This window comes from Phymastichus coffea, unplaced genomic scaffold (assembly GCF_024137745.1).
Source record: "Phymastichus coffea isolate CEN01 unplaced genomic scaffold, Cenicafe_Pcof_1.1 PCOF00191, whole genome shotgun sequence".
Taxonomy (NCBI): domain Eukaryota; kingdom Metazoa; phylum Arthropoda; class Insecta; order Hymenoptera; family Eulophidae; genus Phymastichus; species Phymastichus coffea.
In genome coordinates this window covers 31092-57632 of record NW_026707002.1, presented here as the reverse complement: position 1 = coordinate 57632, position 26541 = coordinate 31092, and the positions used below count along the sequence as shown (strand labels likewise).

Below are 26541 nucleotides of genomic sequence, written 5' to 3'. Positions count from 1 at the left end.
GTTAGGCATTGTTGCTGATTCGGCGCCTATGATTTGTGCGCGCGCGCGTGTGTGCACGCGTGCAGTTTGAGAGACGCGATGGGCACGAGTGATTTACTTTTCTTTCTGGCTGACTCGATTTCGACTGTACTACTGCCACACGTGATGGTCGGGCTTGCGCGACACGAATTAACTCGGCGCGAGTTCGTACAGACTACGCCCTTATTTCACTATTACGTGCTATTGATTAATTTTTTCGAAACTTTCGCCAATGGTAATTTATCGATGGGGATAGGAAGGAGAGAGTGACTCGCGAGGAAATCTTAAGGGAATTATTAAAAGGCACGCGCTCAATATTGCGGAATGTTTTATCGATAATGAAAGTCATAAATCACAGACAGGGTACGCTGGCGGCAAGGGACAGGTTGTCTACCGTCGTGTTTCTTTTTTCTTTTTATTTTTTTCTTCCGCTTTCGCCGTTTAAGAAACTCTATACTCGCTCGCTCGCGCTCTCTTTGGCTCGCGCTTCGTTAATCACCCGTGAATCATCGTTTTCCTAGCTCGCCGAGCGCTACTACCCTTCATTTAACTCAGCTCGTCACTCTCTTTTCAAAAAAGCTTTTTCCCGTGTGCGCGCACGCGCGATTTGTTTGTTTGATGAGCTTCGCTAGCTCATACCTTTCGCTTTCTTTTATTATCCGAGTTTGTTCTGCACTCTCACAGACTTTGCCTTTTTTCTTTTTAAGACGAACCTGTTATTTTTTTTATCTCCTTTGGTCTGAATACAAAGATGTACCGTAAGTTATGTGCTTTCATATAGTTGGTTCTAAATTAAGTAACCCATTCAAATTTCCTCACTTTAAAATTTTGTAAACATATTTCAAAACTTCAACAAAATTCACGAAAGTGCAATTTTCAAGCATTATTTTCGTAAGTTTATTCTCTGAAATACTGATGATAAGGATCGATTTAGTAAAGTAAAATCAATGCCTTCAAAAAGTTTACTGGAGATAAGAAACATCGTTCGAGCAAACAAAAAGCTATACTCCGCCAAAAAAAAAAGCTCGAGCGTATGCTCTCGATGCGCCGTTGCAGTCAATAGATTCCCGTATTCCCAACCACGCGCTGCTGCTGAGTGGAAATAAAAAAAAAGTAGTGAGAGGCGGTGCCCGAAAAAGTGCGATGTTGTGTTTTCCCTCTTTGGCTGCGGTATGACGCCGGCCAGATTAAAAGCCGATAAAAAAAGGGAAGGAAGACTTTGACAAATCGTTGAAAAATGCGCTCGCCTCCCTCAACTGGGATAACTCAGTTTTATTTTTTTTAGTTGCACTCGCGCGCTCGCGCGTCGAGCTGGAGTTCGTGCCGTGTTTGTTAAATAGCGCGATGCGAAATAAATGCACGCATACTACGGCAACCTCGAGCCAGACTCTATTTCTCTTATCTTATTCTTCGCTAAAAGTTTTCTCGCGGACTCGGTATCGCCGAGTGAGCTTGGAATTGTAAAATTTTTATAGACCGATCAGCCAACTTGATAAAGACGAGCAAGTCTTTGTGGCTCCTTTTTTACTTGTTGTTCGAAGTTATACGTTTCTTTGAAGAGGATTGAGTGAGTGAAGAAGTTTTCTTTTTGAGATGCGTGTGATGAATTTTGAAGAACTCTTATAGCTTTGAAAACTTTCCTTTCGAGACTTGAAGACGTCGATGAAACAAGAAAAATTTTAAGCATCAACAAGTTACGCAATAAACACATTTATCAAGCTACCCGTTGAGATTTGGGTTATGCTGCTCGGTTAAAAAGCGGACGAGATTTACGGTCGTCTTTTCAAGCAGCTTCTTCGGCAACGACGGCCCGATTCCAAAGAATTCCGCTTGGCGACAAAAATGTCGTGCTACGAGGAATTTTTCTGGCGCAGCGCTTTTTCAGCGCGCGCGCTCGTAGTATGCGAAATTCATTTTTTTTCAGGCCAACGTTCCCGTTCTAGCGCTTTGACTTTGTTGCAATAGAAACGAGTGTATAGTTTTTAATATCGAGATTTTAAAAGCCAAGCTTTCGATATACTACGTTGCATGTGTTATTGTTTTAAGATTTTGTCTGAAAAATGCTGCATATTCAACATTGAATTATTCGAGGGATGAAATGTTAATGAATATCATACATAAGTGTTTATTGGAGTGTAAAATAATTATTTTAATATGCTTATAATTCAGAAACACGATTCCATCCGAATGAACTTTCTTGTTAAATAAAATCAAACGTCTGTGTTACTGATAACAAAATTAAAAATTGCCCAAGGCATTAAATATTCATATTAACGTTTACCGAATAAGGTTACGTAATTTCTTGGCACATACCTAATCAATCGCGATAATAAAGTAAAGTAGATCAGCATTAGAAAGCATTATCATCGTAGAATAATATCGTGCATGAAAAATAAGGCCAGCTTAAAAATCAGCTCTGTTTTAATTTAAAAGTTATGAACGTGGCGCACGGTGCCATGCATAGCATCGCGTGTCTGATAAATCACTCTCTCATACAGGCACACCTGCACGTGAGCTTTCACGGTTTTCTTCCCGATCAAATTAAATAATGACAATACATAAGCATTCAAATTCCATTTCCCGCGATGAATTGAAAGAGTAAGAAAAAAAGAAAGCCCGGGGAAAAGTTAATTTGAGAACTGGTGAGAGCGAGGGCGAGCTTTCGTAATGATGTTTTTATCTCTGCGAAATGGCTTTACGATGCCACTAGCCTTTTGTAATGCCGTCCCCCTTTTAACAGAGTCTCTCTCTCTAAGCTTTTTTTTTCGTCACATAAATGCCCCGAGTATACTACAGTTCTGACCTCGTTTCAAGCGTGCGGCTTGTCGCTCCGTCTTTTTTTTTTTGTTTTTTTTTTTGTTTTTTCCTTTCTGAATATGTTATCTACGGATGCTGATTTTTCCTGGGCCAGTTGCTTTATTCGCCCTGTGTGTACCACGCATTTTTATGATATACGAGCGCACCAGCGACTCAGCTTTGAAATTCTGTTTTCAGTGGGATTTGGCTAGGGCCGAGAGTTAATGTTGACGCTCGTTTTCTGTGACGAGATTTCGAGCAGTGCGCTTTTTCTTAGGGGACGCAGTATTACTGCTGGAGTAATAGCGAGGATTTTTATGTGTAATATTCTTGTAAAGAAATGTCATTTGTGAGGGATTTGTTCTATTTCAAGCTTCAACGAATCGCCATGCGTAAATAGAATATATGTTTGCATTTTTGCAAGCGTCTAATTCATTTTTAATTTGCGGTTTCATTAATTTTAATTTCAAGTGTTTTCTTTTTTTTATGAGAAAAATCGATGCTCGTCTCAAAAATATTCGTAAAACATTGAAGCGCGAGGCCACGTAATATTACATTTTTCATAGTACGAATTCTATGAAATTTCAATATGAACAGCGATCGACACATTCTCAATTAAAAACTGTCAGCTCATCAAATTTCAAATTAATTTCCTTTTTTCCCCAAGCCCGTACGGAAAAACTCATTATCTCGGGTATTCAATAGCCACAAAAAGGGGGTAACTTTTTTAATATAAACATTTTACTGGTCGGTTACACCCCGAATTGTCGCGCCAAGTTGTTGATGAAAAAAAATTAAATCTTGATTCTTATTAATACGTTAGAGAAAACTGTTTCCCCCTATTAGCAAGTCAAAAAGTTTTGCCGCTGAATAGTGCTGGTCGGTCAACAAGGTCGTTAACTCTCTCACTCTCTCCTCGTTGAAATAATCACACGCCCTACTCCCTTCGATCCGTCAAAAGCTTGGAGCTTTTAATTAACGGTTCGCCGATATGGCATAGCACCGCCCCCTAATTAAGCACTCAACGTATGTGGAATGTTTTCTTTCATTTTATATTTCACGCATATGCACGGCGCGACTATGTACATGTGTTTGAAATGACGATGACGATGGTACGGCAAGGTATGTTTACTCGTGTGTATTTAATGATGACAAATGTATAACGTATGTTTCTAAACTACATTTCATATGTGTGTACACACACACACGCGCGCGCGGGCGCGCTCACGCACATATATTTCGATACTTACTTTCTTTGTACTGAAGGACATTGGCGTGTTTCTCGTGGATTACAACGCAACGGTAGCAGTTTTTCCTGAAACAAAAACGAAAAATTTGAGTTGTGACTAATCTTCGCTAAAAGGGTTTCACGAAAAACAAGACAAGAGACAGAGAGAGAAGAAGAAGAAGAAGGCAACAAGCTTTGTACTCTGATGGCAGCGAATTTCGTGGCCCCGTGCAGAAATCGTATAGTTCCGATGAAAACGTACGAGTATTCGAGACGTTACCTTCCCGGTTGGCCGTTCATTGGCGGCAATTTTGTTTGCGGTGCTATCGAATCGATTCCGTTTCCTCTCTGATTCTCCGTTTCACACTCTGATTTTATTCTCTCTCTCTCTTTTCTCTTTTTTACCTCACGAGCCCTGTTCTTTTTGTTTCAAAAACTCGTTCAGTTTGTGAAAGTCAATTGACCATTTGAAAGGTTTTAATTTCCAGGAATGATTTCTTACAATTGGATTGTTTAAGTGTAATATATTTATGATAGATCCGATCAAGTCGTGATTTAATTGTCAGTCTTCTAGGCCAACCAACTGACAAATTAATAGAAAGTAATTAGTTAAATTTATCTTGTACGTTTCTGATCGCCACACCTCCCGTCAGTTTTTAATCCATTATAAATTAGTAAAATTTCAATCAATCTCAGGTCCATCAAATAGGACCTGTACTCAGCTTGTAAACCAAGCAAATACGGACGTCAATCAAAACCCTTGCGAGAGTACGACTTTTGTTCCACAATAATCCAGCGCGATGCATAAGGACTCTCGACGGATAATGAAATCTACGTTTGCACGAGACACAATGAGAACAGAACACGAGCAGAGCTGTCGGAATCAATTAACAGATGTGTGCCAGTACATTTGGAGAAAAAAGTGTGCAGCGCTCGAGGTTCTACTTGAAGTGACGGAGATTTATTTTCGATCAGTTTTTAATACGAGAGATAAGATGAATAAAAGAGAAAAAAAGTGACAGATTAAGTTTGAAAGATAATAACAGTTCATTAGCATCTATTTTTTGATTCTCGAGTGGACTTTGAAAACGCAAAATGAACGATCGTTGGGATTCTTTTATCTTCGTTTATTGCTGTTTACAAATAAATAATCTCATTTTTATGTAATTAATAGAGATTTTAAGGGGATCAGCTGGTGTTAAAAAGTGAAAATTATAAGTATTATTTATTGTGTGTAAAAATCGTTCTTATAAAGTTATCATTGTAAAGATTTTTTAACCCTGAAGTATTAGGCAAGTGCTTTCATTTTATTCTTTTTCACTCCGAAACTCTCAATTTAAGATCCTAGAAAGTCCTTTTAAAGGTAATACCTTATTTTTTAAAAGATATGTTGCCATGCTTTCCTGAACGTTAGTAATCAAAAATCATTTTTGAACTGCTCATTTTCCTTCTTAGAATTTTTTTTAAATCAATACTTTAGATAAAGTAAAGAATTTTCTTGAATAGTAAACTTTTGACCATTTCTATGAGAACTTTCTCAAATTTATTTAAAGTTTTTTTAAAATATTCTAAAAATTTAGAAAAATCCTTCATTGAATCTGGAGTACTGATCTAGAGATAGAAAATGATCTATTCAAAAATGATTTTTGTTTCGTCTAACATTTAGAAAAGAGTGTAGCAAGTCAATTTGGGTCTTAAAAAAGAAAATGAAATCATTTGCTAAGTACTTCAAAGTGAAAAAATATTCACGATGATAAGTTTTTAAGAACAATTTTTACACCACAGTAAAGAAAATTTATAATTTTCACTTTTTACGCCAATTAGTCCCTTTGAGTCAACTCTGCTTATATATAATAGCCAAGTTCAATTCGTATCGGTATCAATTCTACATAAATTTTTTACTTTTATTTATTCAACTTAATACTTTCTTGAATTTAAGAAAACATAAAACAGTATCTATTAAAAAAGACGATACAATGTAAACTTTCTACTGATAATTCAAGTGAAAAATAACTGATTCAAAATATTCTTTATAAAATGTTTTTCAGAAAATAAATAAATTTTATAAGAATTGTATGTTTAAGATTTTGTCTATTATTAAAAAATGATCAAATGTACTATTATGCCTTGAGTAAAATATTTTATGCTAATTAATTTTTTGTTTATTTTTTGTAGAAAGATGTAGTATCAAATAATATTTGATTAATTGATAAAATTGAATTTTATTTTTGGTGTTCAATAGAAAAGCATTTTGTAAAATAAACAAAATTTAAAAATTCATATAGAATCCAATCGTATAAAATCGGTATCTGTACGAAACGAACCCAGGCTTCAATCAATTAGATTATTTAATAATTGCTAGTTTTCATTAGAATTTATGTAGAAACTTTTCTATCCAGGCAAGTTTCGAATAGGAAATGTCATGTTATTAGTAACATAAAACTATGTGTATAGGATTTTGCGTTTGCTATTCATCTTCGTTATATACATGGAAACTTGATGTTAACGCGTTTTTGTATATTCTCAAATAACTTTTGTTTAGAAAGCTTGGCTTGTTCAACAAATATCAAGTAACTCATCAATCATAGTGTTTTTTTTATCTCACCGAAAAGAAAATGTGTGTACTCCGTTGGGAGAAAATATCGAACAATAATTGCAAATCCATGTTACAATAAATCCCTCAGAACAATTTATTACTTTCCATGACCAAAGATATAAAAAAAGCTTGAGTATATAGCCTGCATGATTTATGGTTGACGCTCGAATTAAAAGCCGAAACGGCGAGCGTTCAATTTTCGACTTCATTCGAAGCGATGAGAAACGTTGAGAGCGACTTCCGTTTTTAATCAGTCGAGTCGTTCTATATATGCTGCATCGTTGCTTGCGCTTAGAGGGGGATGAGAAAGAGAGAGAAAGAGAGAGAGAGAGCAATGTTCGTTACTTGCAGGACGAATGGGAAAATCGAACCCGACTGCATTCGAAGTCATAGCAAACCTTTCTGCCTTTCCATCAGAAAATAATTAGGATTTTCACGCGTCGACGAGTTTTCGATCGATGCTTGCTTGGCACTTTTCCCTCCCTCTATCCATTTCAAAATTTGTTTGCCAATCGACATAACAGTTCACAAAAAGAAGTTTAATCAGTCACAAAAAATAGAAGAGAAAAAGAGAAAACTTCACGTCCAGAAGAGATAAGACGAAACAGAAAAAATATATCAAGCTTTGACAAGTATCCAGTGGAAGATGCCACAAAGACATGTCACGCGAAAATTCTCATCTCAAGAACCACAAAGAGTGTGTGTGTGAGAGAGAAAGAGAGAGCATGTACACGTGTATACGAGAGTAGAGAGAGAGAGAGAGAGAGAGAGAGAAGGAAACAAAGACGATTGCGTGGTAAGACGAGGAGGAGGACGTTTGGCGCCGATGAGAAAAATCCCATGTTGGCTTCGGAACAACACACAGAGTGAGATACCGGCGCCGGCTTTTAATCCAGCGCTCAGAGAGTCGTTCGTTTTGCCCCCTCCGGGCGAACTCGAATTTCCAGTCGAACGGAGGTGATTTCGCTCACACTGCCTTTGTAAATTTTCACTGTCGGCCCCTCTCTTTATCTCTCTCTCTCTCTCTCTCTCTCTCTCTCTCTCTCTCTCTCTTTCTATACTGTCAACAAATTCGTTTGATATACACATGGCTATTGTCATACGTCGATGTTTCGTATACAGGACGTGGGAATTCTAGTATTTTTGGTCCGTACGTTTGTTTCTAGTATTGACTATGATTTGTCTTTTCGATATTTTTCTCGTACTTGGAATAGTAAAGCTGTCGAGAATAATGAGCTGTTGGACTTATTTTCTTTGTATTTTTTTAATTTTTATTGAATATCGCAAGCTCCTTAATTATTCAACTAAGAAGATTGCTTAAATGAATTAACACGACGAAGAAAAACAAAAACGAACTGAGTCGATTCCTAGAAATTAAAGTGTCAAAATTTTGGAACTCCTTGCTTTTGTCTGTGGGTAATATACTGAGTTTACCGCGGTTCCAAACTGCACGGGGCAACATTTAATTTTTTTTGACTGATTTTCTAGTAGCTTAGACTCTGCAGAAAGTCTGCTACTTTATTAATTATTATCGAAGGTTTCATCATTTTTGTATTGTCGTTTACTATCTACGATGTGTTCTTACACGAATTGAACTGATTTTTATTCTTTGTCGTGATCAATAAAATTGAAGATGACGATCCATTCTTCTTTGCTATAATGTTACTTTCTGCTTATGATTATAAATAATTAATCTACTTACTCATCCACCATTAGAAATTTGTCGCCTTCGTTGTGTAAACAAGTTCCTTTACTCGAAAGTACGTTCTTTTCTATGTTAATCGATTGGCGGACGCCACTCTGGAACCACGTGCCTTCCCATCGCGATGGAAACGCACATTCTGAAACAGAGAAATTTATTACCTAATTAGATGGACGATTTCTCAAAATTAGTCAGTCACTTTTTCTGTTTTATGCAGCAGTAAAAATTGTAATCGATATGTTTCGACAATTCTACATTTTCATTTTCTGAATCATTGAGTAGCATTCTCTCGAAGCAATGAAATGCGCACTGCAGCTTGATGGGAATTCAAATGGAAGAATGTCGTCAAGTGCAATTGCGTATGAAAGTGCATCCATCAAATATTCTTGGCGTCCTCAATCTAGCATCATAAGCGATCCATTACTCGCGTGATCATTTTTCAGCGAAAAATAAGGAAACAAAAACCTTTCTCCGAACGAATAACGGGAAAAGGGAGGAGAGCGTCATACAGGAAGTGACGGCCGAAAAAGGAAGGTAGGAAAATTTTCAATCGCGTTCAACGGCCTCGAGCGTTTCGATATGTAAATGAAAGAGGTGTATTTTTTTTCGGCACGACCGACCCCAGCCTTAGCTCGTCGATATTCCCTCGATATTAGGTTTTGCCTCCCTACATCTTTTTTTTTTCCTCCTATCGTGTCGTCCGCCAAGTGACTCGGGGTTTGACCGTTGCGGCTGATAGCAGATTAAAAGTCGATGGCAGAGCAGTTGTATACTTCCTTTTTTAATCTTTTATTCACTTCGTTGTTGGACGTACGTTCTTCCATTATCGTACGAATATGTATTATAACGATAAATTGACTATCTACCCTTCTGCTCGACGGTATAGCTTTACGAAAAATATCAATTTCCAAAATAACTAAAAAAACAGAAAGAGAGCAATTTTTACAGAAGCACAGCCATTTATCGCAAAATAAAGCGTAACGTCCGCCAAACTATCTTTGTTTCCAGAAATTCGCGCGCTTTTCAAAAACATTTGTCAAAGAGAGAGGGAGAGAGAGAGAGAGAGAGAGCGAAAAAATCTTTGCGTGTAACGAACAGGAAAAAAATGTCGGTGAACGCCGCAACGATTCGTCATTCGAAAACTGCAATAAAGTGCACATACGAGTGAGAGAGGGAACGGGGCAGTTTCCGGTGGAATGGCGATTAGTCGGTAAAGCAATCGATAGCAGCCGAATACGTCCCTGTGGTCAAGCCTGTGTCTGCGGTCGTTCCTTGTTTCACCAGACCTACACGATTGTCCCATTTCGTTTGCGACTTTATCCGACGACTACCACGGTGACTCTAAGGTTTGACTGTGATCCGTCGTAAAGATTTTTATGACTACGAGCTACGGGCTGCGCTTTCTAGAAAGCATTTTGCTTCAAATTCAGATTGTTCCGCTTTAATTGCTTGCATTTTCAGTGCCTTTATATGAAAATTTTGATTATATATATATTAAATATGTCGAAGTTAAATGAATAACAGCCTAATAAATGAATCTTGTTACCGAATCATCGTACGACGACGTGATTTCGAAATATAAGAGCGGGAGAGAGAAAGAGAGAGAGAGAACGTAGTCTAATTTTTCATTCGTATCAACAGACTCGAAAGAAGTAATTGCCTCGACGCAGGTTTTCGTGTTCTTACATGCGATCGATTTCGTTGGAATACGCGGCCTACATTTCGCTCTCAGTCTATTTCAGTTTCATTTCTTTTCATTTTGTTTTTACTTGCTCGTCGTCGACGACGTCGCACAGGAAATGGCGATTAGTCGCTGAGCGGTGAATTATGTCCTCGCGGATTTTGGCAGGGCGAATTCATCGAGCGCGGGCACGTAAAACACTCACGCGCGGAGGGGATTTACTCGCTTTGGCCAAATGAGCGGAGAATCGGTTTTTGCTATGCCGCGCTCTTGCTCGGCCGGTGCTCACTGTTTGCGCTTTTGTTCGTAAAAGCTCTGCACTCCGCGCGGTTAATTAAAAATCTGGACTTTTTCTTTCTCTCTCTCACTACTTTTTTTTATCAACGCTTTGTAAGCCAGTTTGCTTTATTGCTCTGCGCAATGCTCGACTTTTCAATATTGATTGTGCTGTTGAAAATGAGTTTGTAAAGTTGGATAATTGCGACATCTACTCGCGCGTTTGCATTCTTTGAGAATGAAAATATTAGATTAGTTAATTGAAGATTTCTTTTGTTCCAAGAAATGATTGAGTAATCGTATTCTACATTTAGAAAATTTCATAAAGAATGATAGAAATGCTTATTTAGAATAAGTATTTTATTAAGTGTCATTTCAATATCAGATTATGAGGAAATAAGCTGTTGTTTCAATGTAGATTTCACCTGAATCGTGCAAGTAAAGCAGAAAATAATGGTAATGTAGCTTGGCAGACACGTCAAGAGAGAGTAAAAAATGTTGTTTGCTGTTGCCACAATTATTTGTGCACTAGCAGCACAGTTTGGAAATAATTACTCCTGGCTGTGGAGCTGACAAGTTTTTGTAACAAACATCCGGATACAAGTTTCACATGTATGTAACAACTCATATAACACTTGCGAAAAGTAGTAGCAAAACAATTGTTTTGCAGAAAAAGATAGATAGCTTAAGAGTATTTCTTTGATAGAAGAAACGAACACATGGAAAAAAAAATTCTTTTGAAAATCCTAAACTACTGTTTTTTTCGTGCGCCCCTCATAGCTCCATTTTACTGTCGTGCCTTTAACGAGGCTGGTCGTAATTCAGTGTCACGTGACGTCGAAATTTCTTAATTAAGACGGCACGCGATTATATCTCCACTGCCATTTTTCAACTCACATGTTATGTGATATACTCACTGATTCTTGGGTCTCTCTCTCTCTTTCTCGCTCTCTTTGCTTCATTGAGTTAAACAGCCATGAGGTTTGGTAAGTATGAAATGTGCGGTCTGTGTTTTTTTCCTTTCTCTAGCTCTCTTTTCATTAAGAAGGGGTTTCCAAGGGTCATTACAATAACGAAAGTGCTTGGCGAGTTTCATGCTCGTACGCGCGAAACGACTTTTCGGAAGGGCTGGCGTAAGCAATCAAAATACGAGTGGGGGTGTGAAAGAACATTCAACCTATAATTAACGCGGCAAATATTTTAGATATTAATTCGCACCGGTGCGGCATTTTTGTGCCGTATTAAACTGAACGAAAAGTTATTTCAAAAACCCTTGCCGGGGGTTTTCGGCTAATGAGCATTTATTTACGGATTTCGAAACTTCTCTAAAGCTCTATTATTCGCGACTGATTTTTCGATTTCGAAAATGTAATTAGTTCTGCTATATTCGTCATGTGGTTCTCGGTATTGCTCTCGTAGAGTGAAAAAATAATTATTTCAATGTAAAAGAAATAAAGCAATGAATTGCTTGTGGAATAACGATGAGAATTCAAAATCAGATATAAAATATTTCGTGTTATACTCGTTTGATAATCTGATGATTCCGTTGAATTTTTTGAAACTAAAGTTCTTGAAAACTTGCTCCGCCGAAAAAAAAAACCAAAATAGGAAATGTCACGAGCTCCGCTTATAATTGTACTGTCACCTCTTTTGCAAAAGGGCTAACGAACCCGACAATCAGTGCTATCAATTTCCACGATGTAGCTCTGTGTGGATGATCGCTTTTTGCGCGACAATTCCGAACGTGCGGATTTTTTTTTCGATGACAGCACTCGATAGGAGTGTATAATGTCGAAAGAAGGAGCGAGTGAGTTTCCATTGCTACGAGCGGAATGTTCATTGTTAAAGCCCGAGATAGAACTTTTTTTTTTATTGCCTTGTGTGAAATTTTTTGTCGCAGGTGATGATTTCATTCCGTTACGTTCTATCGGTTGGTTGACTATGTCGCTACGAGCGTTTGCTCGTTTTACATTCTCTTTTATTTGCTTTTGTGCTGCTGCTGTTGTTATTGTTGAACATCGTCTATTAGAAAGATAAAAAAGAAAAACAGTTTCGTTCCGTCGCGAATGCTTGTAATAAACTTATCAATTAAGATAGGATACGGCAACGTGAAAATTATTGGAGGAGGAATATTGGCAATAGCTTCAAAGTCTTGCGAAAACCGCAAAAAAGAATCATGAGCGCGCGATCCTCTGGTTTCACGAAGCTGTACCATCTCAAGTATGCGGATATTAGTACAGCGAAGCTTGGGCTGAGGCTATATTTGATTAGTTCTCTCCAGCCAACTATGTAACTTTATAAAGTCTCGTCTCTCTACCTTCCCCTCTCACTTCTCTCTCGTGTATAATGAAATGAGCATTAAGAGCTAAGCTGTGTTAAGGTGACGAGTAATGCGAATCGAATTGCCCGACGCGTCATCCGTCTTCGCGGAGATCTGATTGAGCGATCGACGACTAAGGATTGGGAGAGAGACAAGATGTGCCTCGTTATATTGCCAGATTCCTCGCTGTCTGGCGGTTTCCACATTGTGTTCGTCTCTTTTCAAGTCTGCTAATTATGTTTGACGATGATGGTGAGGAAAATCAATACGCATACGCTCCTAATTTTCTTAGCTAATAAGTAACGCGAATACCTTTATTTGGACTTTTAATTGAAAAGAATTGTCTTTTTCCGTCTCTCCGACGTGGGTCGTTAAAATTGTCGATAACGATGGCCATTCAAAACGCGTCCCTCTGGGAAAAATGAAATTCACGAGGCAACGACTAGAGCATATGCGTGTCTGCGCATAGCTGACCAAAAATATTATCGAGGAAAAAGTGATTTATTGAAAATTGCGAATGTTTCTTGTTAAAAAGGCAAAATCCCCGACTGAAAAATTATTCCGTGCGTTCCATCGCTGCACGGGACTCAAATAAATTGTAAAAGTTTTTGAAGCAGACCGTTATCACAAGATTGAAATCTAGATAAAAATACTTTTATTTTATGTTTGTGAAGCTGAATATGTATTCTATTGGAAAACTTTTCGAGTATATCAACAAAAATTCATTTACACAAGCGAGTTATAGAGACACATTTAACCTTAAAAAAAAAACAGAATAGAAAATAATGAGGCCCGACAATCTAGCACCTGAGCTTGCGGGACACTTTGACAGTCGATGGGGTGGTGCGTGCGCGCCGCTGTTCACCGACAGCTGTCGGCTGCCGTGAAACTTCTCGCGGCTTTTCGTGATTTCGCCCTTACTCTCTCCACTTTCCTCTTGATTTAATGCCATCGAGGATGCCGAAGTGTTCTTTCCTTTTGCGGTTTCAGGATATGGTTTTTCCTTCTTATACTTTTTTTTCTGATGAGTAAAAGATTGAGGATAGATTGAGTGATTGATATCCATGATGTAGTATTTTTTTTCATTTGACAGATAGTTCAATGACTGGATTGTACTTTTAAAAACGTTGGCCTTTCAGGTTAAATTTATTAATGCAGATCTAAATGGCGGGTGAGAAATTGAAAAAACGATTGTTAAATTTACATTTGGCGATTATTTCAAGTTCTGCTTCATTGACACATGCACGGTACTCAGAGTTTATTTCGTAGAATTGTTTGATATTTTTGATTGCTTGTCCATTGCGTATTCCGACAGTTATCATTGAAATTATGCATCCGCAATGCAAATTGACATCGTGTCATTTTTGGAATTTAATTTAAAAATCGAGTTCTTATAAAATTGAAGGATTGTTCGCTTGTGAAAATGCACACGAGCATTTAAATGAAATAAAAGTATAAAATTGCGAAATTATATTAGAAAAAAATTGGTTTTATTGAATAAAAAATGTTCCCACGACTTAAATTTTCTGAGATTGTCTTTGATTAGTTCGTAATCAACTTCAAGAGCCTGTTTTTCTATGAGCTACTTCGTGAATTTATTCATTCAGAGCCGCGATCTCAGTCAATCCAACTTTATCCAACACGTTAATCCATTTTCCTGCTCGAGAAGAGCTAATTTATAGTAAATAGGAAAATTCAGAGTCGAAAGGCTCAGCAGTAGTAGCGCGCGATAAGCTGCGCGAGGAAAAAGTCGCTTACGCGAGCGTATATGTTTGGCTCGTAGCCCATTCGATTGGTCGAATAAATCAAAAGCTGAATTATGTCGTGGGAAATTGATGCAACTCGTTCTCTCTCTTTCACACACACACACACACACACACACACACACACACACACACACACACACACACACACACACACACACACACACACACACACACACACGTGCTTGTACGAGAGGTTATTTATTATTTCGAGGGGTGGCAATGTCCAGGCAAAAAGCGCTTGATTGTTTTGTTTTTAATGGGTCGCCAGCCGAGCGCATGTGAAACAAAACAAAAAAGTAAGCTGAAGTGAAACAAATCGGTACTTGGTCGGACGTTTGATTGAATTATTTCTAATAATGTAATTGACTGCGAACGCAAAAAAAAAGTTGTGTTGCGAGCGATTGGAAGGAGATTTATGTTTTTTCGTTGCAAGTAGAACATGTCAGCGTCAAGTCAGTCAAGGATAATTGTGAAATATTCGTTTTTACGCTGTATGACAACGATAAATTTGGAGTTCCGAATTGTAAAAACCTTGCCATCAGTGAGCATCGGTAAAATCGTCGGAAAGAGAAACTTGTTTCGGTCAAACTCGCACCAAATCTCTGCCAGAGAATAACTATCAGTGCTGCAGCGCTGGCGGTCCAAAAAACTATCTGCACATAAATTTGGCCGGTGAAAGGATATTTCTTGCGGCAGTTCGGTCACTTTGTTATCTTTGCTTGGTAGGGAGAGGGAGCGAGAGAGAGAGAGAGAGAGAGAGAGAGAGAGAGAGAGAGAGAACAAGAGAAAACGCATTCTTTGGCGTTCTTTTTCGCTGTTTATCTACTTTTCCGCTTATCCATTTGTCTAGCCGCATTGCGTTCTCATTTTTTGCTTTCACGCGTGCTTTTTCTCAGCAGCTCCGGGTATTTCATACCGATGCTTAATGTCAAATCAGAGAGGTTAGATGTTGCTAAGATCTGTGATAAGAATTGTTCTTTGTCTGTACAATACAGATGTATATTTATACGATAATTTATATAGCTTTACATTAAACAGTATTGAGTGAGATTTTCCATTCATATTATTATTACTGGGATTGAATTTCTATTCAAACATCATAAAGGAAATTATTTTAAATTTCCATTATTTAAAGGTAATTTGAGGTTATACTTTTTATCACAGATGTTTATTCGTGTGTATATATTAAAATTTTTTTAATACTAAATAGCATATCTAATGAAACAATAATTTTGCATCTAACATTCCGATATATGCAAAAACAAATTACGAACACGATACGAGAATTTAAAAATTGAAAATTGCTTTTACGCAGCGAGATTGCAATCTACGAATACGCTATTGTATTTTGAATGAACAGAGAAAATTATAGCTTTAATTATTGCAAGCTGAAGTGGCAATTTGCTGGAATTTAAAACTACCCTAAATAAAAAATATAAACTTTAAATAATTATTTAGAGAAAAAGAAGTGAATTTTTCACGAGCGAGCTTTGGATAAAAGGCTAGCCGGCATGTCGACGTGTAGAAAAGCCCGCAAGAACGAAAAGAGCGACTTTGGCGCAAAATGACGCCACGGAAACGGAAGCTAAGTCTCCTGGCTTGCGTTCGGTGAAAAATCACCGCGCACGGCGGCGGCGACTTTGCGCGCGATGGTCTATACATGTATATAGAAGCTACGTGAGGGTAAAAAAGAAATTGCTTTTGGACGCAAGAAAACTTGCCAGGCTAACACGTGACGATTTGCTGGCCAATCTTTCAGTTGACAAATGACTCGATCAACCCTCTTTTGTTTCTATCTTCGATTTATCGCTTCGCGAACATTGCAATTGCTAAAAAGTTGATGGTAATTATACCAAGATCGAATATGCATCCATGGCGAATGATAGGAAATGTAAGTGTAATTCGTTTCACTGGTAGGTAGGCGTATTGGTGATGCAAGATGAAAGCGTGCAAATGCAGAGGCCGAAATGTCACTGCGCAGAAGCGTGACTGACGCTTTTCCATGGAATGAAAATGCTACGCAGGGAGTAGGAACGAAAGAGAGAATTTTTAGTTCACCGCAAATGAAATTCATGAACGCGCGAAGGTAGATAAAGCTCGCGACAGTTTCCAATAATTTAGTCACGTCAACCGCGACACATATTTACGTACACAGCGAGAGGGGGTATTTATTTATCGATGCGTTTCAATAATGACAGCGTGATCGTGTTTTTCCACGGTGGTATTCACACTTTATTCGTCAGTGTCGATGCGAGTTAATTGAATTATTGAATATTATTGAATTGCCGTGGATTGTTTTTTAATCCTCGCTAGAATATTCGAATTCAAGCCGTTTGACTGAAAATATGGAATGATTTTCGTTTATTCTGACAGTTAATTTATTCTTCGTTAATTTCATTGAGAGACAAAAGCAATTCCATCTGCTTCTACGACTAATTGCATTACTAATAAATCAAAACCTTTTCGTGGATGCAAAAGAAAATCAATTCAATTTCTGTAAATATGTTTTTCAGGAAGCTCAATCGAAATTTCATCTGTGGACAACGAAATCTCCTGTGGCGCTAAAATCAGCTTTACACAAATTAAAAGTCGCGAAGTTCTCGGCGCTAGCACGATAACAACGTAGTGATGATGGTGGTCCGAGGGTGCGATTATCGCTGGCAGATAGCAAAACGCTGCCACGAGACGACGCGGACGGTTAAACTCGTGCGTGCGTGTGTGTGTGTGTCGATGACGACGTCACCGATTGAAATGGTGCGTAAAATGGTTTTCTGCCCCCACCTCCCCCTTACTCTGTCTCTCTCGAGGGAGAAATATCCTTTTCCGCTTAAACGAAGATAGAGTTGATTTACTTTCTTATCGATAATCGCGCATCGACTTTCGGATGTATCTTCGAGAAGGATTTTTCAAGAAAAAAGGAAAAGGAAATTATAGTTTGCCAAGAAGTGAGATAATCCGACACCAAGCGGTACTTTGGGCTAAAAGCTTATAGCGTGACCACGGCGGCGACAATGACCAGTATCACGTTTCACGCAGGTGTACATCAATAAAAGTCGGATCGTCTGGTGGATCTCTCTTGTGGTATACATCGCTATGGTTTAAGGAGGGCTCACAACTTCAAGTAAATGTTGTGAGTTCTTGGGTAATAACGTTATTCATTTCGTCTTATTTCTACGTGTCATCTGACAACATCTTTTACTGGTAGTATTATTATATTTTTTAGAGGATCTTGAGCTTGACTATTTACTCATCCGAAACTCAACAAAAGCAAAGCACAACAATCTCAATTCTCAATCGACATTCTCTGCGGAGTATATGAGCAGCCACCACCTTTGTCCTCAAAATCGCGCAGTAAATCTTTAAGCCAGCTTGTAAACCCAATGTACACGCGAGAATTGTCGTCGTCGCAATCATGCAAAATTGTAGAGGTAGTTCTTGGGTCGAGCCAACTGCAAAGTGACTCGATCGAACTTTAACTCTTTCTCTCTCTCTCTCCTCTCACTGGGCTCCGCGCGTATGCATGAACGAGCAATGTACGTATGTACGCGAGGAGTTGTTCTGAATGTTTTCTTCCAAGTAGTTCTCTCAAACAGTATGTGTGTGCGCGACTGTATATACTTTGGCTTAGACCACCTTCTTGGCTTTGCCATGAATTGTGTAGTTTCTTGGTCGGACTTGTTTAATCTCTCTTCTCGGTAAATACTCGCGCGTGTATTCATCCTGGCTTTATTTTTGACGACGAATGGATAACACACACGCACACACACTCGTATATGCGAGTTCTTCACCTTCGTATCTTGTATTGCGCGCACAAAGTTTGCAATCGCATGTGGATGGTAACAATACGTCCCATGCGGAAGTTTTAGTGGGAACTTGTATTATTATTATTATTTTTGAGAAGTGTTCGTGCAGTGCAACAAAAGTTTTATTAACGATGAACTGTGGAATTTATCAGCTGAAAGCTCCAGTGCTCGGTGAAAATATATTTAACTTAAAAACTTATCACCTTTTCCAGTAGATTTTGTTACAAGTTTAAAATTGCGTTACACGAAAATTTAATTCTTATCTATCGTCAAAGCACTTTTGGAAATCAAATGAAAAATGTTGTCATCGAATATATCTTCTAATTTACTTTTGTGCTCTGACACGTAATGCGCAAATTTTAGAAATAGGGCTCTCCCCCTCCCTCCTCTCTTTCTTTCTCCTTCGCGCATATGAACGAGAAAAATAGTGAAAAGCCGCATTGTGCTCGTGTGCGAATAAATCAGAAACGGCGAGCCCGGAGAACCATGAATAGTGCAGTGTCTTTCGCACAAGATTTCGACGGATTTCACGGGTTGGAAAAAAGAGGGGAGAGGGCGGTGCAGATAGTCCTTCAAAGGCGACCTCGATTTTACCGTCGATGAATATCCCATGAGCAGGCTCTTGTTCACTAGTCTCTTTCGTTCATCCTTTTTGTGTCTTTTACTTTTCTTTTCGATTTTGTGTAGATACGAACATTTTTGAAAAAAAAAAATGAACGGAAAGATTACTAGCGATATCAGAATTAAGTTTCTCGAATGAATTTTTTATCGTAACAAAACGACAAAATAAAAGAAATTTGTTGATGGTCGAAACATGAAAAGAATCATTCGTTTGATTTTTATACCGCGAAAAAATCTGCGATGCAAATCTCTCTCTCTCTCTCTCTCTCTCTCTCTCTCTCTCTCTATTGCACTCGCATTTGTCTGGCAACATCAAACGAATAGCACCATCCGTGCAATCCGACATATACATTTTTGGATATATACGAGCAAATCAAACTCGGTCATGAAGAAATAAAAAGAACACGCAATTTTTTTGTCAGTCACGTACTGCGATTCAAAAATTAATACAACGTGTGACCAATTGCGTTTTGTAATCCTATCCGATTGCTTTTTTTTATCACTGTGATCGTAGTTCGTTGGATATTGTAATCGGAACTATCAAGGAGAATAAATAAACTGGGAGAGGGTGAGGATCGAAGTTTAGGGAGGAAAACAATGCTTTTGTCAGAGGCAAGAGAGTTGACGACTTTGAGAGCTCTTTTCTAGAATTTATCTTGTCTCCCTTCACTGTTGCTCCTTTAATTCGGCCGCCGATGTTGCGAAAGTCTTTTGGCGGAAATACTCGCTGCTCGCTTCCTTTTTCATTCTCTTTTTCTTCTTGTTGTTTGCCTCTTCGTAAACGAAATCGCTACGTAAGCGGCTTCTTTGTTCCTTGTGTAACGTTTTTGTATCGTTGATGCCTGTGTATCGAGTGCACCGGCTCATAACTGGTGTGTCGTTTAATGAACCCAGACGATTATGTCTTTAGCTTGAAAAACTTCACCGCTTTTGAACCTAAAATTTAATTTATTACTCAAGTTATGATAAAAATCGGTTTTTCTGTTTTTTTTTTCGTTTTTCAGTTGAAAAAAAAGGCAAGTTTTGTGGTCTGTCGTATTTTTGCGAAAAACTCTCCATTGTTATTTTATTCGAGAAAGATCTCTGCCCCTATTACGTCTGCTGCTCGTCGAAAAGACGTCACGCAGTAAAAACAAAACAAACGCGTACAGACAAAAAGTATCAGCGTCACTCGAGTCAAACGTCAGGGAGAGAGAGAGAGAGAGAGAGAGAGAGATAAAGAGAGAGTGAAAGATACACGCCCATAGTCTGTGATTAATCACCGCGCCTCGCGCGAGCGCGGCAGTAGCGCTTTGTGTGAGCACCTCATTACTGGTGGGCGGGTATAGGCGCGCGACGCGAAACGAACCTATATCGTAATTGAAACGCCCGAGCAATTAGCGAGGGACCAGCTGTGCCTCCCCCCTTCCTACTTGATAAGGGCCTACCCGGTGCTGCTGTTCACATAAACGCGACGGATCTTTAATGGTTACTTGTTTGATCGCTCTCTGCTACTTTATGACTGAGGTTCCTTTTTATTGGGCAGTAGAAGTTTATTTTTGGCTAATTCGTTGATTGATGAAATACTTTTCATCTTTACGAGTTTTTTGTTCATAATAAAATTTTACGATTGAAGTTTGATTGCGTGCAAAGTGCGCAGCTGTAATAAATAAGGAAATAATATAATGTCCATTGAATCGGCTTTTCAACCAACTTTGTAACAACGCAACTTTAAGAAAATTTATTTTCCATATTTTAAACTTTTCAATTGGTAGACTATTCCCGTGAAAAAAAAATTATATGAGAATCCATTGGCGTTACAGGGCATACTTTTCCAAAAAGCGCAGTTAAAGCCTGAGCGATCCTCCGTATTAAAACTTAGAAACGCGCTGCGTCTTATATACCTCTGAAAAGCTCAAAGGTAGCTTTATTCTCCCTTCCTCTCCTTAAAACTATAGTCGATAGTTGTTCCAACGTGATTATACGCCTGAATTTTCAAAGAACTTAGCGTGCGGGGATTTGGTTTCCTCTGAAAAAAAAGGAGAAAAGAAATCCATCGAATCCAGAAATCTTTCACCGGAGAAAAGAATTTAAGCGGTCGCGATAATTCGTAGACTCTCTCGCTCCCCTTCGACTAATCCGAGGAAAAGTTTTCGTCCACAACGAAGGAACGAACCAATCGAGCGGAACTCTGGCTTAGGCTCTGTAATCTCGTTCGAGGGTATAAGGGCGCAAAACTCTCCTAATCCAGCACGGCCATATGCGAAAATTCGATTAAACTTTTGATTTCCACGTTTACGAGTGCGGCTGCAGATAAAGGCAAAAGGGATGATGCTGCTTACATGAGGGTCGCGAACACAGACGGGAAGAAAAAAAAATATATAAAAGAGAAAGACTTTTGCCAGCACACAAGACGACGAAACTGACGACCTCCTATTTGCTTTTCCTTCCGCTCTCTCTCTCTCTCTCTCTCTCTCTTCTCTCTCTCTCTCTCTCTCTCCCACTCTCTCTCTCTCTCTCTCTCTCTCTCTCTCTCTGTCGCTCTCACTCGTGTACGTGCGTGACTCAGGGAATTTTAAGGATCCGGCAAGACCAGGGGAGAGGAAACAGCATTCGATCAGTATCTCTTGATTTCTTGCCAACCTTTTAATTGGACTTTCTGTTGTTTCGAAACGTTTTATTATGCGTCTGCGAGCTGTGTACGTACTGACTGTTGTTGTTTTATAATTTACATGTGTGTATATAGATTTATTTGAAAAAACAGTTCATAAACGTACGAAATAAAGTTTCGATACAAAGTTTTATGATTTTGCCCGATCCATTTTAATTTGATTATTAAACATAATGGTGCTTCGTGCTTGCAACAACAAAAAATTACAATAGTTTTAAAAGTAGGTACATATATTCAGGCAGAAAAGCATATTTTTTTAAGCTCGGTGAAAAAAAATACCATTCCCATCTCTTTGCAAACAAAGTTACGTCGTTTATTCGCAGTGCCTTTATTCATCTCTAACTCCATCTCTGTCTCTCACTTCATGACTCTCTCGCACTGTGCGCGTCCTCCCTTCTTTTTTTTATGCCAAAGCTTTTCCGCTCTCGTGTTTGAGAGAGAAGGAATATGATGTATGCGCGATACACGAGTAGAAGGCGTCTGCCACCCCTCGAGTTGGCGTATGTCTGTACACGACTGCTGCTGCTACTGAAGCCCTTGGCCGAAAGTTTATGCGGCGGCTTGAAGGAAGGCAGAAAAAAAAACAGGATGAAAGAAAAAGGCTTATTCGATTATGTTAACCACGCGTGAAAATGCCGACAGCTGAAAGAGGATCTCTGAGCAGTTTATCCAAAAATAATATTGCGAGCTATTAAACAAGGACCGTTTTTGAAATGTTTCATAAATCCATTACCTTAATGGAAATTATGGTGAAATTTGTTCAAATATGAATCTCGAAAGTTACGGATGGCGTGAAAAACTTTGTCCTTCATAACATGGCGAAGTGACTCTCTTAACTTCAAAGAAACACTCCATGGACGAGTTGTTAAAAAACTTGGAAATCCACTCACAAAGTTCTCATTATAACGCTGCACCTGCGTTATAATACTAACTTTAACGTTTTAACGTCGTCATTACAAACTCGATACGGCAGACAACTCTTTTTCAACGACGATAACAAACACAACAATCACACTTCGTTTTGGGTATGTGAAATAAAGAAGAAGAAAAAGAAGAAAAGAGAGGTGGTGTAGAGAATACCGCGAGTCTCTTTTGCAGGAAACCACGAGATTTGCCTTTCAGATTTTTATCGGATTTCACTGGCTTTGACTCTTTTTCTTTTCCCTTCCATTCTCTCCTCTCTCCTCTTCCTCTATTCTCTTTTTTTTCTACGTAATGACGATGAAGGCGAGAAGATTTTGCTGTACACAAGGGTGTTATGAAACATTTTATAAAAAGCTCGTGATTTAATGACGGATTTTGCCGGATTCGAAAGCTATTTTTATTTCGTTCTTTTCTTTTTTGCATGCATTGCAGAAAATTTGAGTGGATCTTTAATGACGTTCTGATTTCTTCCTTTTTCAGGTAAACTTTAATAATTTGATCAAAACTTAAAGCAAATTATTTATATTTAATTTTCATCAGCAAATTAATTTAACTACACGTTTATGGTACCATGTAGACGGGTTATTAAAAGTTCAGTATTTCTGATCGATGATTTATTTCAAGCACTTATGTAAAGACTCGGAATTATTTTGAATTCTCGAGTAGTAATCAAATATTGATCGCGTTTATAATGGGAAAATAGCCTTTATTCCTAGCAATATGTTGTGCAATCACAGCAGTGTTCAAAGGAACCACAAATACAGACGCAAAAAATATTCAAAGAACTAGTCTCTTTTTTTACAACTCAAACGACACAGAATATTCCGTAGTGCGTAACAAACATTTGAGGGGGTAGGGGGAGGGAGGACGAACGAACTAGAGTGGTACTGCACTCGACACTGAAAATTCTAGTTACATTTCTCTCTCGTCCAACTCGCATCGGTCACAACAGCAGTGTGTTTCTCCTATGGGACATACGTATACTCGTGACCATGCAGCAACGCACATTTCTAGCTTATCGTATATTTCTCTCATATCACACGGATGAATATTTACCGTGAAAGTTTGTCGTCGACTCTCGATGGACTTGTTAGTTAATTGATTGAGAGCCAACGAACAAATGGAAAAAAAATTGAAATTGAATGTAGCGGGTGGGTCAGTTCGCTAACTAGTAAGTTTCGCAGGGTATCACGCAGTTGCAGCGTCAGCGCTTGTTCGCACGCTCTCGTTTGTTCGCGACGACGGAAAAGAAAGGGCTTTGCTTTTCAAGACGCGGTGCTTTATAGCCCTTTGCTGCACACTGTCACGCTAAGAATAAGCGCACACTTTTGTATTTTCCACGGTGAATAGTGCACAGTTGTTATTTTTCCATGACATAGGGTATAATCGTAATGTAAATCAATGAAAATAAAATCGTCATCGTCATTCGGAATAAACATTCCTTAGTCGTAGAAACAATTCGAGGACCACTCAAATATCCAAATCCTATTCTTTAAAAACAAAGAAAATAAAAAGAACTAGCGAGCGTAAAAGATGAGAATCCAATCGTGTCTTCTTTATCTCCAACTAAACGAAACAAAAAAAAAGTTTTAGAAGCACTGAAAAATATTTATCTGATAGAATACTTTTAAACAAATACAAAGAAAAGCAAAGAAGTTCTCTCGCGCGTGGGGAGTAAGAAAGCCAATTATAACTCGGACAGAGGAGGGAGCGCCGGATAAAAAGGAGGCTTGCTTGTAATTAAAGCTCGCGGTTAGATTAGCCAGCGTGCGCACTGCGAAGGGAGGAGTGGGACAGATGCTCGCTAGGTAGCTGAGTAACGATAATTACACGAGGACACCAAAAGTACATTTGCATTTGCGCGCCATGTCGTTGCTATGCGTTTGTTGCGTGCGCGCGATAATCTTAATTTCCATGATGCTTGTTTTTCTCTTCTCTTTCGAGCGGAGAAGATAAGATTTGTAGTTACGTATATAACGTGCCAAAAGATGATCGAGTTTTGCGATTAAGCTGTCGCTTGCAATAATGTTATTTCTGAGTGGCTGTCATATTCGTCATTTCGAAGTGGTCGAAAAAGTATAACATTGTTAATAACGTGTCATCTAATCATCTTAATGTACCATTCCCGGTTCCCTTTTACATCGGTCTTTATGTTTCAAGTAGTAATAAAACAAATGTCCAGTATAATAAATTGCACTAACAGGTAACTGCCTGCTGAGTAGAACAGCGTCGAAGATAAGCGGATACTCAGACAGAAAGATAAATAAGAATAAAAATAGAGAAAAAGAGAATGGAATAACTCACTGTACCAAAGCAAACGGAAGTAAACACATAGTGCATGATCAGCAAAGTAAAGTATTACAGAGAAATATTTAGAAAAGAAAACCCCTGAATTATTGATAGTGATGTGCAGACTTTCCTCTCTCTCTCTCTCTCTCTCTCTCTCTCTCTCTCTCTCTCTCTCTCTCTCTCTCTCTCTCTCTCTCTCTCTCTCTCCTCGCAAGAAATGGACATTGCGTTTTCTTTTGCGAAAGAAACATTCAAGATTTCATGATAGCGCTTTCGCTTTTCTTCTGCTAACAGAAATAGAATTTTTTATGGCATAAAAGGTAATATTCTTCCATTATTCACGCGTGCGGGGTTGAACGTGTTTGAATCTTCAACAAAGGATATAATTTTCATTCGCTCATTTCTACTAAAAATAATCTATTCCGTAGAGATGTTCTAATTCAATTGCCGCGCTGTATTTCTAGTATTCCCATGTTCGCTTCAAACGAGATTAACATTTCAAAAATTCAATAGCATCCGTTTGCTATCAAATAAAAAAAACGCTCTTGAATAAATAACAGTGTCGGGAAGAAAATAAAGCTCGTACCATAAAAAAGGAGAATTCAAACTATTGATAAAACACCGATACGAAATGAAAAATAAAATTGAGACGATAAAAAAAGAAAGAGAAGTTAGTTCGTATGCTGCAAGGCAGCATTTCGCTAACGAGCGTACAGCCCAGCGTCGTCATAGGCGTTGGGGGGATTAATTTAATAATTAAAATGCGCAATTATGTGCTTCGCACCGTCGCCCTTGAAATTAATCCGCTAATGATAAGACTGAATGCTACGTTTTACTGAGATTTTGGGTAATGGAAATGCCGTTGTAAACTTACGTGTAGGCAGCTGAATTTTGTTGATGTAATTCTTACCTGAAATTGGAAAAAAATTATTAATAGAAACAAAATTCATGATAATTGTATTAATTTTATTTTATAATTAATTTTACAGTTTCATTCTTCATAGTTCCAACGTTTACTCTTAAATTTAGACGATTATTAATTGTTTTATAAATATATTAAAATAATTGTCCTTCTAACTCACTTCACGCTTTCCGTAATGAAAACTGATTATTTGTCGATTTGTGTATAATACAAAAATACGTAAATGTATAACATTATTTACATAATTTTGCTCTAAAATACGTAATATGCCAAACCACTTTACTCCAGCATATTACAACCTCGACTTAATAACCTTGAGCCTTATTGTGTAAAAGGAAAAACACGAAAAAGAGAGAAAAGAGACGTGGGGTAGCTCACATCGCGAATCTCACTAGTGGTTATCTTAATCGTTATCCGAGGAAGCAAACGGGCCTGCGAATCACATTTCTCTCTCTCTCTGCCTCTCTTTTCCAAAAGCGGACTTTCATTTTTTTTCGCAGACTTCATTTCACTTATCGCTCGCTCAAATCCCTCACTCGCCCCCGAGGGAGACTTAGGCTTCGGCAGTTCAAATGAGAAAAGAGCCTTCCGCCCCCTTATTGACATATCGAGAAATTTCGGTAATAATGTTTCTTCTAGGGAATCACGCGGCAGCTCTCTCACCCTGACCGACGCTGGGATATTTGTAGGGAATTGTTTGTTATGCGGGCTTATTTATCTGTTTTCATCGATAATCCTTGAGATATCGATAGCGATTTTTCGTATAACGAGCACGAGGCGCGTGCGCAATGGTATATTGACGTAGTGGGATGTATCAGCCGAGAGAGAAAGAAGACGCGTTTTTACTCATGTTTGATTAATCGGAACAGTCAACAGACAGTAATCGCTTGAAGTCTGCCAATAAAGTCAGTCTCGTGTATAAGCCGCAGCGCTCGATCGCATTCAATAA

At 38.4% G+C, this 26541-nt stretch overlaps 1 protein-coding gene across 1 annotated transcript in view; it reads right to left on the bottom strand.

The window, feature by feature from the left end:
- LOC131673687 (uncharacterized) overlaps positions 1–26541 on the bottom strand; it is a 78701-nt gene that overhangs the window by 36995 nt on the left and 15165 nt on the right. The window contains exons 2-3 of the mRNA XM_058951875.1: positions 8341–8479; positions 4065–4129 (exon numbers count right to left, since the gene is read on the bottom strand). Coding sequence (XP_058807858.1) covers positions 4065–4129; positions 8341–8479 — 204 coding nt within the window. The remainder of the gene's footprint in view (positions 1–4064; positions 4130–8340; positions 8480–26541) is intronic.